Genomic DNA, 18,029 nt, shown 5'->3' with positions numbered 1-18,029 from the left:
CAGGCAACCATGGAGATGTGAAGTGGTAGAGGTGACAATCATGTGGTTATTTGAGTCATGGATCTGAAAAGCCTGCAATAAAGGCAATTCACCCGATCACTTTCTTCCAGTTTTGCTCTTATGTGACCTTTGGATTTTTTATATCTAAAACACACAAGGTTAACGTTGGGGTGATCTTGCAGAAAGTCTCAACTTCAGCATTAATACACATCAGAAAAGCCAAATACAAAGCAAAACCTGTGACAAATTGAGTGTGGTGCTACACTTCAACGTGACTTATCCAACATGTGTGACAATTCATTGTGAGAACCTGAATACATGAGATGAGACACACACATCAGGAGTGCAGATGGCTTCATACGGGGTTCACTGGATTGTTTGATTAGTATGCAGATGATGTAAACTAAGGCTTCTGCAGCGCCCAGCTCTCAGCTCAATTGACCACGTAATGATGGAATATGTTCATATAGGGACGCGGCAATTAACCTACCTTTGGTGGCACTTTGCCATTGGCGGTGTAATTTGGGCAAACTTTTCATGGACGAAATCCCAAAGTAACCAAAAGCACTAGCAAGAGTCTGGCTAGGTTACTATTATTATTATTATTATTATTATATTCCTTTATTGATCCCCATGCAGCAGCTCAACTACACAGACACAGACAATAAATACACATACTATACAACTACACAGACAATAAATACACATACTATACAACTGACAATAAATACACATACTATACAATACACAGACAATAAATACACATACTATACAACTACACAGACAATAAATACACATACTATACAACTACACAGACACAGACAATAAATACACATACTATTACACAGACAATAAATACACATACTATACAACTACACAGACAATAAATACACATACTATACAACTACACAGACACAGCAGACAATAAATACACATACTATACAACTACACAGACAATAAATACACATACTATACAACTACACAGACAATAAATACACATACTATACAACTACACAGACAATAAATACACATACTATACAACAAAATAAAGATAGAACAGGAATAAAAATGTACAGTATATCCACATTATATATATTGCATATATACGCATTCTGAAAGCACAATGAATTGCTGACGAATATCTCAATCACTATGCATCTGCAGCCGCCTCCCACCCATCATACAAATAGCAACGCTAGTGGGCCTGCAGTGTCCATGAGCCAAAACAAATGCATTGCCAGGATAACAAAACACTGCAGCATGTCTAAATGACCTATATTATCTGAATTAAAAAAGAGGTGCTAACAAAGGAGAAAGTATTTAAAAAAACATTGGGATTTGTTGTTAAGATATATTGATTGCAGGAGTGTTAGAAAGTGATATGGCGCCCTCAAGTCTACCAATGAAGTAAGAGACCGCTTGTAATGCAATCACGACATGATGTTAGCACCGTTGCTCAAAAAGAGAAAAGGCAGCAAGATACTGCGCTCAGACGTCAGATGTGAAAAATTGCTGCTGAAACTTGCCTATGCATGTGTGATTGTGTTTAACTCACATTTAAAAGTGATGTATGATAGAGATTTTCACTGGTATTTTCTTTTGAGGAACTGAAATAGGATTACTTGTAATATAGCTACATGAGGCCGTCATGACTGCAATGTAAAAAATGTGGAACCAGGTTAATGGAGCAATCCAGCAGATTTGGTGCATAATTTGGATTTGGATCGGCAGACTGCCTGCATACTTTAATATTATGGACACTGCAAGCCCACTAGCGTTGCTGTTTGTAAAATGTGAATGGAATATTGCAATATCACTCAAAATGTCGTTGTTTGGAACGGTTTAATTAATGGATAAATGGATGCAGAATTCGAAGAAGTGAATGATCACCAGGTCTAATTAAGAGACCAAAGAGTTCTTCCAGTTCACATTGAAGTTCTTTAGTTTTTGTGGGCTAGTGCGTGTGTGTGTGTGTGTGTGTGTGTGTGTGTGTGTGTGTTTGTGTGTCTCAACATTTACACTAACACACTCTTGCGCCCACAGGGTCATACAACCCTTTTTAACAAATTGCACTCGGCTATACATCCTGCCAAAGTGCCACAACACACAACACACACACACACACACACACACACACACACACACACACACACACACACACACACACACACACACACACACACACACACACACACACACACACACACACACACACACACACACTCGCCTTTCGAGCTGTTGTTATGGTAACAACTGAAAGGTGTCCAGGCTCTCCAAATTCCCAGTTCTTCCCTCTTTTTGTGTCCGGGGACTCGTTCTACTGCAAAGTTAGATGTTCTATTTTTAAAGCCCTTCTGTAGACAATGTTTTGAGTGTACATGTACACCTCAAATACCAAGTGGTACTTGCAAATGTAGAGCTGTTGAGTACATACATAATTTCATATATTTGATTTAAAACCATATACGACCAAAACATGGACAAATGTATGTTTAATACTGTTAATTGACTTTTTATAATTTAAATGAAAAAATCTACCAAAAACAAAGCCGTTATCTGATACCCCAAGGTTAAAGTCCAAAGCATCTAGGATTCGGTCAAAATATCGAATTGGTAAGGGAGTGTGACCTTTATCATCATGGGAAAAATAATTACTGCTTGCTTACGGGTGGGGAAAGACTGTGGTCATAGTTAAAAGAAAGTATCATTGACTGCTGCTTAGGGCTGAATTGGTACATGTACCTTTAAGGTATTGACTGAAATAACCCAATAGGCCTACCAGGTATTAAAACCTCCCCAGACAAAACATACCTGCAGTCAATCCTTTTCTGAACCAGATCTATGACTTTGTAAATGTTGAAAGAAACACACACAGTACTGACCTCCCACTCCACTGTGAAGGTGGGATATTTCTCTCAAAGTAACAGTAGTACAGTGCACAACAGAGCAGTTTACAGCAGCAAAATGCAGCTATAGATCAATGAAAGAGCCAAAATAAAAAAAATGCAGCTGCAGTGATCACAAGCTTGGAACAGCTTTTCATGTCTTTACTTTTCTCCTGTTTCTGCTGTATTTCCTCCAGTCGTACTACTGCAATACTGGGTCGCTGGGAATAAATCAATGAACTGGAAAATAACCAGCAAGATGAGGAAGGATAAATCAATGTTAGATATAGAGAGCGATATAGGTAGAAAGGGAAAAACATTAGGTCATTAGGTCACTCTGAATAACTGCTCCTCATTCATAACTTTGTTTCCCTGAAGGCTCATCAGACTGAACCCTGACAGAAAATAAAATAATAAAATAATAAAATAATAATACAGAATTTATGCTTTTTTTCCGGTAATTACTGATGGATCACTGGAATTCAATTTTAATTGTTAAATTATTGCAGTGATTTACACCGTTTTTATAAAAAGAATATCGCATAGAAATGTCCCCGTTGTGTGACTAATAAAGGATTATCTTATTTTATCGTATTTTATATAACCAGATTAGAGCTATTATTACCGAGCTGTAATAAGACAATATTACCCTCACCATTTTTGCCCTTGGAGAGTCCTACTATAAAAACTAAACCTTGCTATTACCAAGACGCTTTCATTGATGAATACAAAATGTACCGTGGTTAAAACCTCTATAAATTCCATGGTATTACAACATTGTTATCCTGTATTAACCAAAAAAGTCACCCCAATATATCTATATATAATAATGTGCATCTCTGAGGTGTTTGTGTGAGTGTTTAAAATGATGAGATAGAGCTCAAAAAACATGTTAATTTGAAGAATTTTGATTTTATTAAAGAAATCCAAAAACAATGTTAAAATTTATTTTTAAAAAATGTAAAAAAAAAATGCTGTTGGGGTTTAACTGCCACAAATCACATTGAATAGTAAGCAGATTGTTTGTACAGAACAGTTACACAAAATTTGTAGAAAATATTAGTTACACATCACAAAAATAAACACTAATCACTACTGTTATCATCATCAGTGATGATAATTGATTGATCGTTTACCAAAACACTATTTTTATTTGTTATTCAGAAAGTTCCACAATAACACAGTACATACAGCTCCACTACAAGCAAGTTTAAACGACATAACACATCCCAAAGCTAAATTAACACAAAACTGAAGTCAAATTTAATCAGAATGGTTCATTTTCCTCCATTCAAATATTGTTCATCTGTTCCCTGACCTATGGATTAATATCAGCAGATGTCTGTGCGACAACTAGGAGGGACATTAAGTGAATTGTGGCTTGTATTTAGTATAGATAGGTTTTGTATAATTCAGATTGCCAGGTCTTAATGACCATCCACTTTAAATTGCAAATTAAATGCCAGGTGGCCCCATTTGTCAAACGTCCATCATTTATAAGACGCTCATATTAACAAAGTGTGTGAATTGACCGTAAAACTAAATTAAAAGTGGCTGAAATCAACTCTTTTACTTTATACTTAAAGTGTAAGATAAAATTAAAAATTATTTTTACAAATAAGCTGCCTGTTGTTTCCTGTATAATAAAAAAAAAAAACATCTTTCTATGGGTTGTTTTCAGATTGTGAACTCGCACCCTCATGAGCTTTGCAAAAATGAGCTTCGCATTTCCATCATAATTTCCCATCAACCCTCAAAAAACTTGACAAAGAACGAGCAGACGGAGTGCCATCCCTCGTTGCAGTAACTCTGCATTGGCTCCATGTCGTTCACCAATCCTTCGTCGTCAAAGCCAGCCCAATCGTCCTTCTTGTTCTCCTCTTCTTCCTCCTCTTTCTTCTTCCTCCTCTCTTCCTTTGTTCCGTCTGAGCTCTTACTGGCCGGCGGTACTCTCTTCTTCCCTCCCTTCCTCTCCTCCTCTCCGCTGCGTTGGGCGAGCTTCATGTGGGCCTCGGCGGTGGCCTTCTTGCAGGTTTTGGCCTTCAGGACTTTCTCTCCTTCGCAGGCGTTCGTCCTCTTCTTCAGCTTCCCCACCAGCTGCTTCCAGTACTGGCTGGACTTCACTCCATAGGCCTGGCAAAGGTCTGGTTTACCGGCGTAACGACACCAATACCTAGAGAGTGAGAAGTGAAGCAAAAACACGGAGAAACATGATTTTTCATAACCACAAGGGTGAGCAGAGGTCAATAAAGAAGTGAGAAAGCCGAAGTGGAAAAACAACAACAAATTGGGAGACAAAAATGTTCACAACATTTAAAAGGATTGAATCTTCTCTTCCAATATATTGCCCTTTTTCTGTCAGTGCCTGACTTCTGAAGTTAATGAACATTTAAATTAATTCATTAAGAATGAAGAATTTGACGTTTCTTAATGAAAGAAAACAATCCACTTGCATCGAGATAAAATGGTTGCTTTCCTTTTAATTTAGCAGAAACACTATGTTGAAGAAGCTCCTGTATGGTAGGAGTCATGGATCTTTTTCATGACATTCAAAACATTCAAGGAAACAACGAAAACTTTATAAATAATTTGTATGACTATTTTGGAAATATTTTATTGTACACTATTTTATGGTACACTCTTTAAGTTGTAAGTTTAATGCGGTAAGTAAAAAAAACAAACACTTGTTTTAAGAGAAATAAAATTGATGCCAAGGAGTAATATATACGGAAAATAATTATTGTTACTACTTATTGTTCAGTCTTGGGTTTAAAGTTTGGGCATTACTGTAAACAAGCCACTTAACATTGTGTAGTTATATTGAGAAAAGGTTAGAATGATAATCAATGAATATATTTGCATTGTTTCTCCATGCTGAAATGTATGCAGAAAAAGTAAAAATAAAGTGTATCCAATCAAATTGAAATGGTGGTTGGATAGCATATGGACAAAAACTAAAAATAAACTACATAACCACCAGCTTTCCCTCTTCAGTTGTGTCACAGTCTCTCTGTCCCTCCTCTGCATAACCGTGTTTGCAACCTGAACCTAACCATGTCTAGGATGTGAGCCCTGGTCTCCGGTGTCAAAGTGCTGAAGTTGTTGACATTTGGGAGAATCACTGACAAAGACTGCCTTGCAGTACAATCCTTAAACATCACACACTGTGACTTTATGTTCCTGCTAGCGTCAAACCAGAACAGATTGTCCAACTCAGTCCGACACAGCTGTTCTGTGTAAATCATGAATATGTATCAAATGTTCCCCATTGTTTGGTCCAGAATTAAACGAATCAGCTCGGGAACGATTTGAATAATAAGCTCCAGTTAACTCCTGAATTATTCAAATGACTGAAAATGACTTTAATTCAAAATTACGCTTTAGTCAGTTTTAAAGGTGACATGAATTTAAAGGCACTCAAGGTGAATTATGGTAATGTGCTATCAGGTCTGTTGTCCATCGACGAGATGTTGACGTCTCAGGTGAGCTATAACTATTAATACTTCCCTCACCTCTGCTGGACTCCCAGTGTTTCAGTGCTGCAGTTCACCAGCAGGCTGACCAGGTCTTCACCAGACGTCTGCCAAGTGCAGCTATGGCCCTCCTTGGTGGTCAGCTCTCCAGAGCCAGGCACTGAGCGATTTCTAGCTCTCTTGGCTGGTTGGGGGGACGTTGGAGGCTGGCGGGGTTTGTCCGGTTTTGCCTCACCAGGCTGCTTCTTGGCTTCAATGACGACCGAGAGGCAGAGGAAGAAGAGAAGGAGGAAACTGCATGGCAGGACACTCATGGTGGCTGGAGACATTTGGACACAGAAAAAAAAAGATGAAAGGAGAAAATATGATAGTATTTCTATTTGCTTTTTTTAATTTGCTTTGAAAAGTCACAGTCAGGTAAAGAGACAGACTCTTTTCTCGGGAGTGGTAGAGACCAAAAACAGAGCCAAAAGTAAGGAAATATGGGGGTCATATTTATCAGGTAATACAAATACAAAGAAATGACAATTACACAAAACCCTGGTTTCCTACATTTCCCACAATGCAACTCCATTGAATCTTTTGTTAGGCCATTCGTGCCTGGTGAATGCCCATATACTCAAATCCCATCAGGTTTGGCTTTATATCTTTAGAAAGTTCCCCCCAGAGCCAACTGAACTAAACAGAAAGAACTAAACTGAACTAAACAGAAAGATAGGAATAAATCTTATTTTTCTCCTTCCATTTATCATACGCTTATCCAGGGCAATCCAGGGAAGCAGGCTTAGCAGGATGTTCCATACATCCCTCACCCCAGCACAGCTTTCAAGCTCTTCCTGGGGGAACCCTGAGGCAATCCCAGACCAGACGAAATATTTATAATCCCTTTAGGGTGTTTTGGGTCTACCCCAGGGCCTCTTGGCATCCTGATCAGATGCCTGAACCACTTCATTTGGCCCCTTTCAATGCAAAGGAGCAGTAGCTCTATTCCGAACTCCCTCCGAAAGCTGTGGTTATCCTCACCCTATCTCTATCAAGCTCATGACATGTGTGGGTCAGAATGTAGATCATAGACAGGTAAATCAAAAGCTTTGTCCTTATGGCTCAGACCCCTATTAACTACAGCGATCAGATACAATGATCGTTTTGAAGGCACAACAGAACCACATCATCTGCAAAGAGCAGAGATGTAATTCCCAGGTCCCCAAACCGGACATTCACCTCCCCCCTGTTGCGGAATCCTGTCCATGAAAATCAGAAGGATTGGTGACAGGCCAACAAACACTAGAAACATATGTGACTTTGTTCCAAGTATACAGACACAGCTCTCATTTTGGTTAAATAAGACCAGATTGTTTGTATCAACAAACCGGGTACCGCCTTCTTCAAGTCCACAAAACACATGTATACTGGATGGGCAAACTCCCACGACCCCTCCAACAGACTTGCAAAGGTAAAGAGCAGATACGTCACCCTGCAGCCCCCCTTTAAAAAGATGGGAACCACCAAACAGGACTGCCACTCCAAAGTCACTGTCCACGACCTCAACGCTACAAGGAAGAGATGTGTCAGCCAAGACAGCCCAACATTGTCCCAAAACTTTTCCCCATTGATGTAACTTACAGGATTCTTACCACACATTTAACAGAAGGCCAAAGGAAATGCCATGTGAGGATGACAGCTTTTAAAATCAGCAGTGTATTTCAACACTCCAAACAAGATCTTACATAAGAGCCAAAATCTCTATGTCTGAATGGATTCAGCATTGCTAATCTTTGAAAAGAGATTTTTTGATGCCTCGTCAGTATCCAAGAGGTCCAGAATGTCATAGAGTGACACAGCACGAGTTTTAAATGTTTAAAAAAAATAAACAATGAACACAGAGTGGGGGTGTGAGTCTCTGTCAGCGGCTTATTGAAAGTCAGCCAAGCGTCAGAAACACTCCCCCAAGATGTCCCAGACCGGACATGCAGCTATCAAACATCAAGCACGGAGGGAGGGAAGGTTGAGGAGAGGATTACAGCTGAACTCTTATTAATAATTCATTAACACATGTATTTCTCTTTTAGAAAAAACAGTCATTTCAAATATTACAAGTAAATGGAAAATACAGCCAAACATAGATAATGTTGTTGCTCAAAATAAGTATTTCAAACAGAAAAAACTCCTGTGAAATTAAAGTGATTTTAATAATAAACACAAAGCTAACACATACAAAACTATTTTAAAATTGATTTAAGCAAAGTTAATTATGGATGAATATAACATACTCTGCAGTGTCTTTTTGCATATCAGCCATCACTGATGCCCAATATCAGCTCATTATATTGACCTTTTAGGCGCTCTTGTTCAGAGGAACGCATTGATAAGAATTTGAATGTGAAAATTAAGTCAATAAATGTATTAAACTCATTAAAAGTCAGTCTAAATGAAAAAAATCCTCTGTTTCTTAGTTCTCCCTGCAGTCGAGAGCTCAAGTTAGGTGTTGTGTGTTTAATTAACTGCATTTGCAATGAGCATAATTCGCAATTAGAGTGTGGATTAATGAGCATTCATGTCCTGAGGACCACTGTGCCCCTGGGTCGGTGTATAAACAATGAACATGTTGTACGTTAATGATGTTATACAAAACAGATTGTGCTGTGCCATAATTATTCCCATTAATAACGTTTGCGTTTGTGTTGTAATGAGGTGGAAAATTAAATCAATAGTACATTATGATCCAGAGCTCTGTGGTGTTATAGCCAAAGCGCTCTGCCAACAAATGCCAACCAGGCACTTTAGTACAATTATTTTATTTATTAAACAAATAGATAAACTGATCCTAAAGCTTTCCTGCTCATTGTCTTATTGCAAAAACGTCAATGACATGTTTGTCTTCTGTAAAGGCTGCAGTTAAATATACCAAGGATGTTACTTCTATTAGCGCTGGAGTTCCTGGGCTCAGTGCATTGCATTTTATATTCCAATGCCAACAGGAATCCTCAACTCTGTCGGAAATTTGTGCATTGTGTAACAGAGTGTGTACACCATAGAAATCGAGTGAGAGTAGAACCGACATTGAACTGGTTGCCTTGGTCATTTGACCGGTTCACAAGAACGTGGTGAATGTTTTTTGTTGTTATGGTGACACAAGTTGGTGGGAGCACAAAGAGTTTTGGAAAGGTTTGTTCCACCGCCGTCAGCAGAGGCAGTCACAGAGCCAAATCAACTTTTGTTAAGGACAATTCATACTTTCTCATAAAAGCTTTATATAGAAGTTTGTACAAATGTTTGTCCACAAAGGTTGCAATGGTAAAGGTACACATATAAGTGGCCAGCCTGCGATTTTGATTTAAATCGGAGTTCCCTATCTACTCTTATTCTATTTTTATGGACTATACTGACATTACTACATTACCGCAGCAGCCTCCGTGTTCCCAGTTTCTATATGGATTTATATGAAATGGAGTATTTTTTTTCGAAACGGATAACTGAATGATGTGTCTGAAACACCTCCTGTTTAGACACAATATAAAAAATAATACAGTTGTACGTTTCATGATTATTTAGGATTATTTATTAAACTGAGACGATATAATTCTGCTTTTATCAAGGCCAACTGCCGTCAAACAACCTTATGCAATCAAATTTTTAAAATATCTGTAATTATTTTACTTATAAAACTATTTTCTCATGAATACTTTTAAAAGACATTTAGTGAGCATGGTTTCTACTTTATTTCCATGCAGCACACAATAAGACATAATTGCTGCTTATACTGAATAATATCACTGATTTTTTTTATTGACTTTGAAAGGTGATAAGTGGTAATGGTTTAAAGATGAATCCACATTCTGGCCTGTGTGGTTACAAAACATAACACTCAGAGGTAAACCATTAGCATCTACCTTGTGCTTTGTCCTTCCATAGAGGATCATTGTGCATCTTACTCAAAGAGGAATCAATGTCATTCAACATTTGATTTTTTTGTGTTTTTCATCATTTCTAAAATGTAATTTTGTGTCTGACCCTGAATTGATCTGATGTTCAACTAGAATGGTGTACTCAGTAGGCCGACGGCCACTTTCATAGTATGTAATTAAATCAATACAACACACAATTGGCTGACCTCTCTGTCTAGACACCAGTTGGCTGTAATGCGTTGTAGAACTCAAACTCAAAACAGGCAGCGATGTATGTAAGCCATAAACTCAAAGTCTTTGTATAAGAAATTTAACACAATCTTGCCAAATACAAAAATAAACTCACCAAGCTGTCTGTCGGTGTAGAAGCAGGTGAGAGACGGTGATCTACTCAGCATTGAGTGTACTGATAGCTATGTTAGCGGTTAGCCAAAAACATTGACTTTGGCTAAATAAATATGAAACAAATAAATGTTTTGCTTGCCTGAAAATAATTATTTTGGGACAATATCTATCAGAGGAAAAACAGCAAGTTGCTTCTTTAAAAAGAAGAAATAAGACCACTTCTAATTCCAGCAGCTGTGGTTATGTGTTACTTCAATAAAATATTGAACGTTTCATATAATAGTTTGAAACCTTTTTTTTCTGAAATTGGTTATGGGATGATCATTTTTTTTCAGATCTTCTTTAAACATAATAATAGTTTCTTTTCAGAAGTTCATGTTCATCTTGAAAAAAGTATAAAAGAATAAAAAAAATGATAATAAAATCTTTTGCAGTATGAAACAGCTTTTCACTGCAGCATTTTAAGGGATTTTCTATGAGATGAAAAACAAAGACACAGCACCAAAACAAAAGTAACCCCCCCTTCCATGCACCTCCCCTTCGACCCACCAAATGCACAACCTCATCAATAAGTCATGATAAAAAGAATCAAATCTTTCTTCTTTGTCTCTCGCTCTCTAATATTTGGTTTGACAGCTTTAGGAAGAAGCAGAAGTGCGGAATAGTTTAGTGTTCAGGGTTGGTTGTTTAGTGTGAGCAGAGGCCCGGTGTTCTTACCATGTGAAGCTCCACGGCTCAGAGTCGCTGTGGGAATGTGGGGACCACAAACACTTGGATAAAAGAGGGGAGAAGACGAGGATAAAGGAGGAGAGGGTGGAGAAAGGAGGGGGGTTCGAGGAATGAGGAGGACTATACGAAGAACTGCCCACCCAAAAACCAAGGACACCTCCCACATTCACCCCTCCTGACAAAACTCTGTGTGTGTGTGTGTGTGTGTGTGTGTGTGTGTGTGTGTGTGTGTGTGTGTGTGTGTGTGTGTGTGTGTGTGTGTGTGTGTGTGTGTGTGTGTGTGTGTGTGTATATGTTTGAAAAGAGGACAATGAACACACTTGCCAAGGTTTGGCACCCTGCGGGACACTGATGACATCTCGGGGGTTTGGATGCTTCAGTGTCATTCATCTCGTAAACAAAACCCTTTTTTTATAAGATACTGAAAAAATGCTTCAGTTGCAGCATTTTGATTTTGTTTGATCTTGTTGAAATAAATATGATAAAAGAGAGAGGATTTAGATCTTAACTTGAAGGCTCAATGCGTGTATTTAATTTGAACATGAACAGTACATACATTTCAAATACACAATGTTGATCCAATGTATTGTTTTCTTTGTGGCAGTTTGCAGCATCTGGTTATCAGTGGTTGATTCAATAGGCAGGGGTTTGATGACAGCCCTAGAAAAACAATTGTAAGCAGGCGTTCAGACCCCAAATAGTAAGATAAATGAACATTAGAGAGAAGAAATGTTCTTTTATGAGCTGTGTGTTTAATAAAAAAAGAAATGCATGACACTAGGGTTTGTCTGTTGCAGAGATTGGAGTGGGTTATCCCAGATTTTCAGTGATAAAACTATTATTATCATTTTATAATATTCACGATTCGTTCAGAAAACTACAAGCAGCAATGTTATCGGAAATTATTGAATACTATCTGCTCATCAAAGTCAGAGCATTTTATAGGGTATAAGAAATTCATGATTCTATAAAATACTCAGGTTTTGAAAGCCAGCAGGAAGCACTCTGGTGTAAAGAAGAACTGGGACAAAACAAACATAAAAAATGTAAATCCACAACAACCACATCAGCAGCTCAATGTGACTCCAAGTCAGAGTGAAAAGGAGGAAGACTCAGCATGAGAGTACAACATCAATGATGCCAAAATGAAAACTTTATAACAAAATATCACAACATTTTGTGAATTGAGCCTCAAAATTTAAAATGATTATGCTGCAAATTGGTGAAGCACAAGGAGTGAGTTAATCCGAGTCTGCATCCCTCAGGGTGCTTTAAAGAAAATTCTCGAGCTGACATAAAGCAATGCTAAAATAACTTTCACACTTTCCAAACTTTGCGGTTCCTGAACTATTTTGCTTCTGAATTCACTGATCTTAAGCCCTCATACATCATTTTGCAGAAATTAAATACACTTGCACCACCCAAACAGAAAAAAACTTTAATTATTAAATTTATTGGTCCCTTTGGTTTTTACTATAGTCTGAAGCCTCACGGAAGGAGACAAACAAGGTTGTTTGTTATGCCGTCTATGTCATAAATTGGGCAGAAAATACAAATAAGCTGCTGATTATATGCAAGACTCTTTCGACATAATTAAATAGCTAAAAAATGTAAATACATTTTCCCAAGTGTGGATTTGAGTGGTTGAACCCAATGCATGATGATATGCTGTAAGTCTGTTGTTTTTCAGGTTAACAGCAGCAAGTATTGATTTCATTTATCTCTTTGTTTGTTTTACGCTCAGTCTAATTTATGCCTGCAAAAGAAAAAATGACAATTTCCCCATAGTTATGCATTCATATCTTCATTGTGCCCGTGGTAACTTGATTGAAGCCTCTGTACACAAAGCTTGCAGCTCCAAACTACACGTTAAAAGTGAGATGGTTGAGAGGGCTATGGTAAATATGTTGAAGCACTACAGAATCTCAGAGAAACCAAAACTGATTGTTCCTCCTGAATGTTCCTCCTGAATGAGAATGTGAATGTGAATGTGACGTGAGCTCCTGCAGAGCTATTGACCTTTACAGCACAAATCCACAGCTCATTTTAGAATGAGATATGAACAAATACAGTATAAACAAAAAACTAGTGAGCTTCTAAATCGCATGGATCAACATAAAAATAATCCATAATGCATGACCTGTCGCATGAAGGAACATCAAAACTCAGAGTCACTTTTTCTATTGGTCTCTTTCTATAGCTCCCTCCGTCACTGCTTTTATTACAATAAGTATCTCGGCCCTCTTCGAGATGAATGAGGAGAATCTTCTCTCTCCTCCAGGACAAAGACTCCTGCAGGAATCTGGGTCACAGCTTAACCCCCCGTCGACACTGTGTCTTCGCCGCCCGGCTCCTTCTCATTCAGCTCAGGGTTTGCTGGAGTTTCGAAGACGGCTCTTTGCCGGCGCACGCTGCCAAAAATCTGCTTGGCGAACGAAGGATGTTCTAAAAAAACATGCGACAACGAAAAAACATGTTGTTCCGCCCAGTCTGGGCCAATCAGGAACAAATATGTCATCTTGTTTTCAGCTGCCAGTACACTTTGCTCTCGAGCCGAACAGTGTTAATGGGGAAAGGCAGAATGTAGCATTGAGAAGTATGATTTTCTCATGTTTTGTCAAAGGCAGATCAGTGGTCTGTATGAACCATAGAGGGGAGAATAAATAATGTGTGGAACTGAGATGGTTTTCATGTTTTTTTTCGTAGTATTAGTTTTTACACCAGAGAGAGAGAAATTTGACATTTCATATTTACATTTCACTTCTGCGGTTATTTTAACTGAAACGACGATCTGTTCCTATACCTATCTAAGTGATTTTGTTGCCTCACCCTAGCTAAGTTTCCTTTGAAGACGGAAGTTCATTTTGAAAAGGCCGTATGCATGTAACGAGCTGAAATTTACAAGTTATGCAGGCTTTTAGTAGGAAAACACTGGAAAATGAGGAGTAACTTTTTGTAGGATATCATATGAACAGTTGATAAGGATACATTGGCTGATATATATATAGATATCCTACAAAAAGTCACCCTGTGAAGTGGTTCTGGCTAACATGTTAGTAAACTTCATCCAGCAGACACAGAAAATGATCACCCCAGTCCAGTGTTGTTCATGTCCACCTGATGAATTAAGTCCAACATACTCTTAAATTTTAGCTCTGATTTGGTCTCCATCCCCTCCACCAACGACCTGGCCTTTTGGCTGCTTGATCTTTCATTTCAATCCTGGAACAAACCCCATAGTTATCTTAAAATAAATTCTGGACTAGTCCTTTTCCCTTATTAAGAACCACGACTCAACCCTACCTTAAATCAAACACATGGACTCTGAACTGGCTTGCATACCAGACATAAGCATAGCATACATTGTTGATCAAATGGAAGATTGAATTATAAATAGGAATACAAGACAGAAACCTCTGGACTGGTCTGTGTGTGTGTGTGTGTGTGTGTGTGTGTGTGTGTGTGTGTGTGTGTGTGTGTGTGTGTGTGTGTGTGTGTGTGTGTGTGTGTGTGTGTGTGTGTGTGTGTATGCAAGAGAGAGAGACACTTTTTGTGCAATAGGTAGTGTTTGTATGAGAAGAACATGTCCCAATTCATTGGAGAACAGATCTGCAGCTGTGACTCTGATGCCTCCTGTTGGTGGTGTCTAGAAACAAACCCAATCAAGAGAGCTGATTAGAAAAATAAACACTTATTCTGTTCGAGTAAACGGCCTAATGTGCAAAACCTAAATGGCATGAAAATCGTTTATTTTTGGAGAGCTTCTAGACATTTGTTCTTGCTAAAAGCATGTGCATCGCCATGTTTTCATACATCAAGTACAATTCCAGTCATTACATTCTGTTTTCCCTGTATGATAATTCAACCTCCGCCTCAGACATCGATGTTATGGTCATATTCTTATGCACACAAGTTTTATACATGCTGCAGGGTCTGTTCCTGTTTCCCGGAGGCTCCATTTCATTGCATGTTTCCCCCGACCTGCTAACAATGTCTTCTCCTTTTTACAAGTCTGTTTCATTTCCCCCACAAGTCTGAAAACCTGACAGAGCGTCTGCAAGGTCACTATCTTGTCTCCGACTGTCTACACAAGTGTGTGTGTGTGTGTGTTTTTCTGTGAGCAAGATGAGCTGGTAATTACTTGGAGCCCTTGACAGCAAACAGAGTTCTCCACTTTCTGGTTTTCAACAGACTTTGAGAGGTGGCCGCAATCAGCGTCTCCATCTCCACCATCACCTCCTCTGCCGTGATTACTGCTTTGATTATGACACCAAACCACTACGTTGACGTGTGTGTGTGTGTGTGTGTGTGTGTGTGTGTGTGTGTGTGTGTGTGTGTGTGTGTGTGTGTGTGTGTGTGTGTGTGTGTGTGTGTGTGTGTGTGTGTGTGTGTGTGTGTGTGTGTATGAGACATAAGGGCAATAGAAAGGAGGTGAAATGGAAAGAGAATGGGATGGGACTTTAAAGGAGCTGCCTGTCTTTCAAAAAAAACATGTAAAGCTGAGAGAACTGTTCTCTGTTGGCATGTTTAAACTGCTAATGATGTGAAGGATCTTACATGTCTTGCCTTTGAGATGTTCAAATTCATGACATACATTATTTGTCTATTATTTGCACATAAATAATGCACCTTCAGGACCAATGAGACCCTCCAGCTGCAGGATAATATCACATACATGCTATGCTTTTCTCCAGTCTAGCAATCCAAGTTCACTGTGCAGCCTGGTAGCAACAAGTACCGTATTCACTCTCCTTTTAGCTCTGATTTGGTCTCTACCAACTCCTTTTGAAAAATATGTCACTCTTTAGCTGCTATGATACCATTCACCAGCTAGTTAACTGTGTCTGACTGCTGTTTGATGATTAGCCGGTAGTTGGTATTTAAAACTTTTACACTGAAAACTGCTGTCTGCTCCTGGAAAGAGGATTGATCTGAAACTTGAACATACAAAATCTGCTTTAAACCAAAACTATAAGCTAAAAGAGGCTAAAAAGCTAAAGGCTTTAACCCTGATAAGATGAAAAATAGCTCCATTCCTTCTCACTAGGTGTCTAAAACTCCACAGGGTACCTTTAAGTCATTGTTTTATTAGTAATACAAATATGATCAGTTGAGCTTTACATATTTATTTTTTTACGTTTTGTGTGTTTTGTATGCAAATGTAAAATGCATAAAAAGTGATAGATACAAGCTCACTTACTCACAAAAAAAGGCACATAATGAAAAATAAAAATGGCCTAGAGATTAATAAGTGAAGCACTGGATGAACGTATTGAACAGTCCTCCATAACACCATAATGGGTGTTTCTATGACAACTGTCTGACACCCCCATCACTGCCTAACCAATCTCCCATGAATCGGTTCCCTCTGTATGTTATTTAAATGTTGAATCCAGGGTGAAGGTATGCCGCTGTGTGATTACAGAGAGAATGGGGACAACACACATGCAGCCAGATATTCTCAAATGTATTCTCAAATGTTTCTCAAGCGCTTTCACTCATTTATTTCACAGATCCAATTAATTTTCAAATAAAAATTGAAATCGCCTTTGTATGCGTACTCACAACATCTGTTCAGGAACCACAGTTTCACAAAGTGTTGTGTGGGAGTGAGATTACATTTTTACATTACATTACAGTCATTTAGCAGACGCTTTTATCCAAAGCGACTTCCAAGAGATCAACATAAATACATGACCATGGATGTCCATGCACATTCAAACAGGTGTTCTCATTGATGCTCGGGTTGGAGGAGCTGTGTTCCCTGTGTTAGTAGGACACGGTGGAAGCAGAAAAAATAACAAGTGTTATAATGATCTTCTTTAACAAAAAAATGTGAGCAAAAATCCACTGATGCCTGAAAATGAAATATCAGTTAGGTTTGCTCAAAGCAACGACTGATCTTGTGTTATCTATGGCTTTTTAGCTGACCCTTTAAAAAACGAATTTAAACTAACACTGAAAAGGCAGTGACATGTTTTAAATGCTGAAGCTTTTGTGTGTGAAAATCAAAATATTCAACCAGCCGATTTGGTCCACCATTGATTGCCTCAATGATGGAAACAATTGTCACACACCACAGTCACACACTTTATAAACCCTAAAATCCAACTCCTTAAATGCATATTCTCATAATTTATTTTTCCCCAAAGCAAAAGTCTGCATAGGTCGAAAAAAATCTGCTTAGCATTCAGTTAGTTGTATTCTTCTGTGGCACATGAGGTAGAGCGCTTGACCCGCAACCACAAGGTTGGTGGTTCGAACCCCTCTACAGGCAACATGTCGAGGTGTCCTTGAGCGAGACACCTAACCCCAAAATTGCTCCCCGGGAGCTTCTTTGCAGCCCACTGCTCCTCCGGGATGGGTCAAATGCAGAGAACCGAATTTCCCCATTGTGGGACTAATAAAGGCTTAATTATTATTATATACCTGTTGCTGTATGCGTTTGATGTTTTCACATCCTGTATAATGAAATGTCAAATTGCCTTGCCTTTCACACTCACACGACTGCTTGTGTGTCTCAACAAGTCCTCCAAATTACCAGACAAAATTGTTGTTGTTGTTTGTCCATGCTCACTAGAACGGCACATAATGTTTCTGATCTGACGCTCCAATCAGCCGGACAACGTCACTAGTCTCTGCTTTCTTCTGTTGTATAAATAGACAACACTCTGATTGAGGTTTGGTTAGGT

At 38.6% G+C, this 18,029-nt stretch overlaps 1 protein-coding gene across 1 annotated transcript; it reads right to left on the bottom strand.

Moving 5' to 3' along the window:
* Positions 1-3,828: 3,828 nt before the first annotated feature.
* On the bottom strand, positions 3,829-11,503 carry fgfbp3 (fibroblast growth factor binding protein 3). The gene is made up of 3 exons (XM_054600729.1): positions 11,326-11,503; positions 6,398-6,677; positions 3,829-5,058 (listed from the first exon to the last, which is right to left on the bottom strand). Exons 1-3 carry the CDS (start codon positions 11,501-11,503, stop codon positions 4,632-4,634), a joined length of 885 nt encoding a protein of 294 aa, XP_054456704.1. The 3' UTR covers positions 3,829-4,631.
* Between the last annotated feature and the right edge of the window lie 6,526 nt (positions 11,504-18,029).

This window comes from Anoplopoma fimbria, chromosome 6 (genome assembly GCF_027596085.1).
Source record: "Anoplopoma fimbria isolate UVic2021 breed Golden Eagle Sablefish chromosome 6, Afim_UVic_2022, whole genome shotgun sequence".
NCBI classification, from domain to species: Eukaryota; Metazoa; Chordata; class Actinopteri; order Perciformes; family Anoplopomatidae; genus Anoplopoma; species Anoplopoma fimbria.
The sequence above is the reverse complement of the archived record's forward strand: the minus strand, read 5'-3'. Positions and strand labels throughout refer to the sequence as shown.